The 9,623-nt window shown below is 35.7% G+C and overlaps 1 protein-coding gene across 2 annotated transcripts; it reads right to left on the minus strand.

Moving 5' to 3' along the window:
- Positions 1-1,996: 1,996 nt before the first annotated feature.
- On the minus strand, positions 1,997-8,218 carry arl6 (ADP-ribosylation factor-like 6). 2 transcript variants are annotated; one of them, XM_053476542.1, is made up of 8 exons: positions 8,045-8,218; positions 5,186-5,355; positions 4,966-5,027; positions 4,795-4,863; positions 4,477-4,571; positions 3,334-3,463; positions 3,133-3,188; positions 1,997-2,733 (listed from the first exon to the last, which is right to left on the minus strand). In XM_053476542.1, exons 2-8 carry the CDS (start codon positions 5,306-5,308, stop codon positions 2,708-2,710), a joined length of 561 nt encoding a protein of 186 aa, XP_053332517.1. In that variant the 5' UTR covers positions 5,309-5,355; positions 8,045-8,218; the 3' UTR covers positions 1,997-2,707. The 2 variants fall into 2 exon arrangements, with proteins under 2 accessions (XP_053332517.1, XP_053332515.1); XM_053476540.1 differs by having other exon boundaries at positions 7,681-8,218.
- Positions 8,219-9,623: the final 1,405 nt, after the last annotated feature.

Raw genomic sequence — 9,623 nt, forward strand, 5'->3', positions numbered from 1 at the left:
CTGCTGAGGTTGTTACATAAATGACTCTTTCTTCAGGCACTTAGCTCACAATGTGATCAAAATGTACAGTACTGTGCAAAAGTCTTGAGCCCCTCTCATTACTTTAGATTACATAAAATTAAATTGAAGAAATGAGAACACGTGTTTGAGTGCAAAGAATTTGGTTCATGATGTGACGTTGAATTCTCAAAAACTGATGTCTTGGGTGATAATTCTCTATACATGATATCAGACAATGTTCGAACATAGTTGTTATTTATAAAAGAAAATGTTTGATGCTTTGTTTATGTTTAACATTCAGGGAAGGAGTCTCCAGTGTCAGTACTTTATGACAGTCAGTAAGAGGACATTGTGCCTGAGGGGTTCTCTGTTAAAAAATCTGGTGAGGGAACATTAATTAACTTGTTCCACAGGTGTCTCATATCACCTTGGTTATCTGAAGCAGTGTATAGTTTGCCAAGGTATATACAGTGCTGTAAAAAAGTGTGTGTATGGTTGGTCAGTCTAAGGCTGAACTGTTTTAGAGACAAACAGCTAGGAATCTTGAAACGCATATTTCTACGCTTAACAGAATTATAATTAAATTAGTAGACAAGCATAAACTTGAACAGAGTTGACATGGGCCATCTGAAAAACATCTTCATTTTGTTTGAAGATCTGTTGAGACCAACCTTCTTACTCTATGCCCGCGTAAGAAAAGTCACCACAGTCTGTATATGACTGAAAACTGAATTCAGTTCTTAAATCAGGTGCAACATAGAGAAATACGTATCTGTCATTTAGGCTGAGAGAATCCTCTTTTTCTGTGTTGATTCCTTAAGAGGCAGATGGGCTGCTGATTAGTCTGCATTCATGCCGCTATGGAAGTCCTAATGGAACAGATCTGATTAGCCATGACTAAAGCTACAGGTCAGTCTTCCCACTGCAGCTGTTATATTCTATTACACGCTCTGATTGCCCCACTGACCTGGGTCACACTAGAGCTTTCATTTGTTCATAGATTACTTGAGACTACGCCCTTTCACTGTACGCCTCACTGCAGCCTTGAGACGTAGACACGGAGGTGGAATTTTATAAAGGAATTAAACACTAGCATTTCAGTTGCCGTAAAAAAAGTAGATAACAGCATAACCTGAAGTGTTCTTATTCCTGTTTACCACAGCAATTTGGCAACACTAACATGCTTATTATTTAATACAGTATACACTTGAATTCAATTATGGTGACAGTCAATATTGTGAAATATTAAGAGAGGGAGTTCGTTTCTATCACTTCTGTTATAGCAGCTATTAATAGTCTTTCTCACCAGCCTGTCTTTTCTTACTTTTAAAGTAAATACAATTAAAAAAAAAGGAATTCTCTGTCCTGTGGCAGAAAACTTTGAAGTTTTCTTTTTAATCTGATGGTTAAATTGTCTTAAATTACATGGAGCGTCTGCCATACAAGTCCCTGTGTATGAGATGTTGCAGCTGCAGCTGATCCAGTGTCACAGCTGCTGTTGTGTAAGGAATAACACTAGAGCGTGACGTTATACAAAGCCAATGTGGTACAAGGCACAGAGAAATGTATTACTATATCGACGATCAAAAATGTTACTTTGTTGAAGAGCATGTTATTTTTAATTTGTTTATCATTATTTTATGAAGTCCCTGTTTGTTATTATTTTTGTTGCTATGGATACAATAACATTAGGACAACATGTTAACATTAGCTTTATATATATATATATATATATATATATTTTTTTTTACAGCCTGACCTAGAGTCCGAGCTGTGCTGCTATACTAATATGATACAAACTTCTGACCAATCAGGGTTAAGCGCGGGGACTACCTGTCACACATGCTATACCTGAAAACAGACAACATGTATTTACAACTGTGCACTCACAAGCTCAGGGTCTGTGCTAGGGTTAAAATTATGTACACAAATATGAACAAAACTTTCCTGGATACTCTAGATACAAGATGATTATCAACTTTTACACAGACATGAATTAGCTTTGCTTACAGACAGTTTACTCTTTATAATCACAGTACAAGACAGAAAATGAGTAGAAAACTAAATTCTTTACAGGATAAGGAACAGCTGAATTTATATGCATTACACTAAAAATAATCTTTTTTGTGTGTGTGTGTGTTTGTGGTTGGAATTATAAAATTAAGTAAAGCTATGGTATAAAAGGTCTGGGAAGCTATAACATTATCTACACACCAACAACAACAACAACAACAAAAAAAATCACACTTTAAAGTTACCATAATGAAATGACTCCTAAACATCTTACAATAATGTGAACATTATCCCCTGCTCTGAAACAATGATGCTAATCTGATGTGACATAATAAATATGTGATATTATATGTGTATGTGGATTATTTACTTGGATTGCTAAAAAAAATAATAAAACTTTTGCCAGCTTTTAGCTGAGGTATGATGTGTGTACTGTATGTGCACATTTATTACATTTTAAACACACTAGTACATATTGTAAAATGTGATCTAGCCAAAAAAAAAAAAAGCTAAAAAGGTGCAACAAAATAAATAATAATAAAAAAGTTTGGTGCAACAGAATTAAAGCATCTCACACTCCCAAACTGCGCTTTCTGATCAGGCGGCTTAGCGGGTGCTGCGAAGAAGGTTCAGATTGTGATGCGGATTCGGTGACATGGTTTTTTTTTCTTCTTCCCTGGATTCTACAAGTGTTTCATGTTCTCATGGTTCGGATTTGATCTATTTTAGGGAAAGAAAGCAGCGAAGTCAGACAGACTGGCAATAACGACAGTAAACACTAACGAACACGGACTAGGATGCAAACACAAGGCTGAACAAAAAACAAAAAAACTTTTAAAGGAAAGTGTTTGGAAGATAATTGATCACTCTGGGCTGCATTCTTATTTCCTTTAAATGGCTTAGAATAGTTAATCTATGATAACACTTCACTACATCACCACAAGTGTGTTTAATTATAAATACTTACAGTGCAAATTGTTCTATGGATGTAAAACAAAAATGAAAATGAAAACGCATGAATCCTTCAATGATTATAATTCCTGACACTATATTTAATTCAGTTGATTTATATACAGAAAAGTTTCGTGTTATTAAAAAGAAAAAAAAGGAAATCTGTACCTTGCAGCCAGTCGACTCCCTCCTGCAGACCCTCCCCCTGGACAGCATTACTGGCACTGAAACACACATCCATGCACACTTTATACAAATTAACACTTTGAACGTGATACAATACTAAAACCTATTGGTTACTCCAAGTGCTGTTGTGAACGAAACACCAGAAATATGATTGAATTTAAGTTCATGGTCGAATTGTCCTACCAGATGTGCCATGGTTTATCTTTGATGTTCTCCAGGCAGAGGAGCTGAGAGACCTTTACTGAGGACAGAGCGTCTCTTAGATCCATTTTATTAGCAAAGAACAGGATGGGGATCCTCCTGTGTTTTATATCTGCGCGCACACGCACGCACACACACACACACACACACACACACACACACACACACACACACACACACACACAAGAAGAGCATTATAACATTTAGACATTACTGCTACTATAACCATTACTATTACTGTAATTACTCTAAAAACTAATAATACTATTGCTACTACCATCTACAAGGGGCGTTCAGGTCAAACTGGAACTTTTGATTTTACAGAATAACAGAACAGTTATGAGAATTAAAAACTCACTTTATTTCTCTCTATATAATCCCCTGCTACACTTAATGCACTTATCTCAGTGTTTCAATAGTGCTTCTACCACTAAGGTAGAAAGTTTTCTCAATTTAATTGTATTGATTTTAAACGCTGGCCTTCCAGGAACTCCTTTCATAGCCTAAACACGTAGAAATGGTCAGGACTGTACCGTGTTGGTGGATGATTGTGTGTACAGTTCCCACAGACAGATGCCTCTCTTCAGCAAGTTGGAAGCCATCGATTTTCGAGGATCAGACTGCTGCTAATACATCAATACCTACTACTGCTTTAGTTACTACCCTTACTAATACTGCAAAACTAATACTATTATAATTACTAATAATTCTACTACAACTTTCAATAAATATTACTAGCATAAAAAAGAGTATTATTTCCACTACCACTATTTTTACTACTACAACTAATACTATTATCATGACTACCATTACTATTACCATACTATAACTTCTATTACTCTATATAACGTACTATAACTTCAATTATTGCAAAAAAAACCTCTGCTATTACTATTGATATTATAACTACTACAAGAATGGCTATAAATACATTAACAACTACTAATGATATTGCTACAACTTATAAACAGCAATAATTAAAGCTTTCACTATTGATTACTAGTGTTTTATTGAACACCTTTAATTACTACAACAACTACTGCTAACAATTTTATCAAACAAATATCTGTTTGTCTGAATTTTTCTGGACAATTTTTTTTAAAACAAAAGATCTTAATCATTTACCAGGATGATTAAGGAGAGTATCGAGCTCTTCTTTGGCAACCACCATTCTCAGCTTATCGCTGCTGTCAATGACAAATATGATGGCCTGTCCTTCTCTGGTCAAATCGTGTAAAAAAATAATTAAAAGAAAGAAAATTAAGTTCTGGAAATGTTAAGGATCTAAACTTTTAATGTTACTACATAAAAGATTGGATAAGTGGCAGGAGATTTAGAGAAATGACACAGGTGTACATGACTGAACCACAGGGTTGAAAGAGACAGAATAATGCAGACAGAATAGTTTATTGTTAGACTGACAGCACCAGCAGTTCCACTTACTTGTAGTAGTGCTCCCACAGGTTTCTATACCTGCCCTGGCCTGACATGTCAAACACTGTGAATGACAGACTATAAAAACAACAACAACAACAAGCTAGTTAGTACATACAGTCTAATAATAATAATAATAATAAAAACTAATCAGAAAACAGAAACAGCGCTCATGCTCACCTTGACGTCTTGAATTTCTCTATACTAAAGCCGATAGTGGGGACGATGTCTTGTGTTTGAGCCTATTTAACCAAAAAAATAAATAAAATAAAATCATAAACAAAACAGCCAAGACATGTTATAGTGTAGTGAGAAGTGAATGCATAACGTAATGTCCTGCATTCATCTTATGTGTGTGTGTGTGTGTGTGTGTGTGTGCGTGTAAGAGGGAGACAGTTACATTGGACGGCTTCAGCTGATTGATGATGGTGGTCTTTCCGCTGTTGTCCAGACCCAGACAAAGCACGTTCACCTCCTTTTTCTTCAGGCCCAGCCATCCCGCAAGCTTGTCGAAGAGCCCCATTCGCCTGTTTTTTTTCTTCTTTTTTTATTATTTAGATGGCAGCGATTCTGTTCAAAGGAAAAGGTTCAAAGCTCAGAAGGGCTCAGCTGCGGTGCACCAGTGTGCTGGTGGTGCATCACCTGTAAACACTCAGTCAAAGGCAGGCAAGGACATAAAAAGCGATAAAATAAACACACCACCATGACAGGTTGGTGTCAGAATTTAAGACCTGATTTTTACGTTGTAACATTAGTGCCATCTGCTGTACACGACACAAACTGCAATGAAAGGAGCATTTTGCTGACTTGCTCCTACACTACACTGTTCATCGATAGTCAATGTTATATTTCATAATTGTTATGACATTTTATAAAATGTGGCGAATTAATCGCTATTAAAGTAAGATGAGACATTTAAGAAGCCCTACAAGTTTAACCTCCTTAAAAGCTGTCAGTCTTTAATTATTATTAAAAATATTCTGTCCTTTTTTTGGCTTAATGATTCTTGTGGCTTCTTATGGTCACCGATTCAATATTTTTTTTTAGAAAAATAATGTAATGGTTGTGAAAGTAATGGTTTATTTCAGTTGGCGCATCGAGGAATTGTTGAGTAATGCAAGTGGCTTTTTTCCAATCAAATTATTACTTTTATTAATCATTGTGACAGTTTGTAATAATATCCTTTATAATAGTCTTTACCCCAAGAGACCAGATTCCAAGGGATCTTTGGCCCTTACGTCGAAAACACATTAACAAACCAGGACAATTTTCAAAATCCAATTTCTCTAAGTCAGAAAAGCATTAATGTCAACTACAACCAGAAAGGTTTAGTCCTTTGTGAGCATGCCTTTTACTGATTGGCTACAGTCGCTGGTTTTAAATGATACCATACTGTATAATTAACCTTTTAATGCTGCATTTCTTATTTCATTCATTGCTCTTTAAAATTAAGACAACTGTAACATCCTTGAACTTAAACACACACTAAGGGGGTGTTACACTGAGGATGAGAATGGTACATGCTACATGCATGCTGAGATTTTGAAAGAGACAGACGGCACGGATGACGTCACATCCTAACAGCGATCAACTTTTGTTCTCAGGTACGATTGGCTTCCATATCTGATTCAATCCGTGAGTACACTGTCCTGTGCCTGAGACCACCTCTTCAAACAGACTAGGTTACGATTCCCCAGCGTGAAATGATTATGTTCACTAATCAAAATGAACCAGACTTTGGGATCAAGTGTTCTTGGAAAACAATCCAGTGACCCTAATGTGCAAATGCCCAGAGTGTCCAAACTGAGCAGCATTTTTGTGCATTAGGTAAGAATCGTCATTTTCAGTCATGTAACCGTATGCACTAGTCTGAATCAGTGGATTAGTTGTAAGGGGAAAGTTGTAAACTTTTCCCTTTGGTTCATTTCACACAAGTGGACCAGAATGCATCACTACAAATAGCCTGAGAACGTTCACCGGGGCACTGTTTAAATTAATTAAATTAATTAAGGGGCAGGAACGAAAACGGAAACACAGAAAGACGATCCGAGTTTCTTTACTAGTGAGTTTTCCTATAAAATAAAAATGTTCTGCAACGAGTTGAAACGGCACAATTGGCTTATAACTATTTTATTTATCTGGGCAACATACCAACACAATGCCGAATGGACACTGAAGAAATGTCTGGAAAATACAACACTGCTCATGTACAGTGACGTAACAAACTTGATGACGCGACCATTCAAGCTGGTGACGTCGCACAGTGTTTCAAATGGTGGAAGTTTGTACATTCCCTAGTACAGGAAGTAAGGAGCACCCTTTAAAGTACACTGTGGAACGGAGCACCCTTTAAAGTACACTGTGGAACGGTACACAGCCAGGGTCAAGGGTCAAAGGTCATGCTCAAGAACTCAACAGTGGCAGCTTGGTAGACCATGAAGGGATTTGAACCTCAGACCTCCTGATTAGTAACGCAGAGCCTTAACTGTAACTGCTCCCAGAGCCACACCACAGGGTAGACAAATATTTGTATTGTTGTTTATTAAAAAAACTTGATTTAAATCAAGAAATTAAAGGATTTGAATGACGCTTAAATATATGAAGCCCCGCCTCTCACAAAAATGAATGACAGGAAGTGCATCCAAACACAAACAAGTATTCCAAACCGGAAGTCTTTATTTTATTTATATATATATATATATATATATATATATATATATATATATTATATATATTATACTTGACATACTTTTGTTACGACCATGTCTAAACTCTATACATTTTTAATTATGTATGTTTTACATGTCGTTCGTAGTATTTGTAAAAAAGGGGAAAAAAAGAAAAAATAATAATAAAAATAAATCGTACAGTCTACTGCACCTTTAAATCTTTTACCTCAGTCCAGGACGAGCTGAGCTTTGCTTTTCATCATCATTAGCATTACTGCTTCTTATAATGCTGTTTATATTAATGTCGGCTTTATAACTCGTCCACAAATCCCGCGATATTTCGTTTTCTACCTCGCGCAGATTTTAGCCCTAATAATCCGTTGAGCTGCTTAGCTTCCCGGCTGGTTTATTTAGTTAGCTAACTTAGCTCTGCTCCTCTAATACAGTACACGTATAACCCACACTATCCATCTACTCTGTTTATTTCATCTAATCTAGTTAGCACATAGCATTAGCTTCTAGCGCTCATCCGTTCTATCCTGTGTATCACTGGTACTGGTGGTTAGCATGTTAGCTAACGCACAGCTTACCTCTTTTCAGCGCAGGTAACGGCTGCAGCTCACACCAGTCCGCGGTCTAAATAATAAAATCTCATATCAGAATAGCCGCATGTAAACACATTAACACGACATATTAGTGGTTAACAGCCGTGTGTGGCGGTTTAACACGAGACGCTGCTTCAGGTTTGGAGGTTGATACGGCGTTGCTTAGCGACCAGAGTGGAGCTGCGCACGCGCGCACCGTCACGTGGTCACAGCAGGAATCTGTTCAAAGTAAACATTTCTGTGTTTACACACTGTGCATACTGTATTTACATACTGCATGTGTTTTTATATATATATATATATATATATATATATATATATATATATATATAAAATAATAGGTGTATATAGGTATATATAAAAACTATATAAGTCTTAAGCTATATATATATATATATATATATATATATATATATATATATATATAATTTTTAATACATAAAATTTTTAATACATAATAATTTCTCTGTACATCTTGTAAACTAATCAAATGATTTATTCATGTGTTATGCCAATTTCAATATTACATGTTTTGTAATGGTATCAGTGGTGTTGTTGCAGGGCATTACGAATTGTCGGATTTTGTCAAGGGATGTTTCCTTAAATGACATTTTCTGCACTTCAAGTAGGAAGCACCCTTTAAAGTACAATGTGAACTGGAACACAACTGATTTTGGCGTTACTAAATTGCCCATAGTGTGTGAACCTAAGTCATATATCAACATATTATTAACATTTTTAGCGTTGATTATATGAATTAGACCAAAGAACTTGTTATTTAAAGCCATTGTATTTTTTCATGTCATACCACTGTTTTAAAAGTGTTATTTTAAAACACCAACCTGTCTCAAAATGCTGAGGTTTTAACTTAGAGATTTCAATAAATAACTGTAACTCTTAAATAATTGAATTGATCCCGATGATAACTATACAAATATGTGTTGTAACTATTAACAAGTAATGAACACCCTTTTATACTCATGTCTGTAGACATTTCCTGAACCCTTCAACACTGCTTCAGCACATTACCATCAGCATTGTTAAAGGAAGGTATATTTAAAACCTCTCCATGAGAGCTGCTAAACTGTAAGCAGAAATGCTGAATGTTGCCACCTATTTATTCTTCCTCAAAAAGTTTACAAAAGTTGATTGTTATAGTTTTTATTAATGTTGGACAACAAAATCTACGGCCAAGCACCATTACCATTGATCAGCCGAATTCATTTTTATATTTTCTCTTTGTCTATATACTTTAAAACAGCAAACATAAATCAATCTTACTATCTTAAAATATAACGTTATTTTATTACTACTACTATTACTTTTCAACAGGAAATCAGTTATTTTTGGGTTGTTTGTAAAAAAAAAAAACGCACCCGATGGAATTTGATATACTCCGACTTGGAGATCCTTATGATCGCCACCAAACTGGGCCTATGTGATCTCAAGAAATTGAAAAGGGATTTTTAATATCTCAAACGATTCAGCCACGGTGAGACATTAATTTTTTGACCTATCATCTTTAAATGCTTGTGCCCTCAGTGCCCACTGCCTTCTTGGTGCA

This window comes from Clarias gariepinus, chromosome 18 (genome assembly GCF_024256425.1).
Source record: "Clarias gariepinus isolate MV-2021 ecotype Netherlands chromosome 18, CGAR_prim_01v2, whole genome shotgun sequence".
NCBI lineage: Eukaryota > Metazoa > Chordata > Actinopteri > Siluriformes > Clariidae > Clarias > Clarias gariepinus.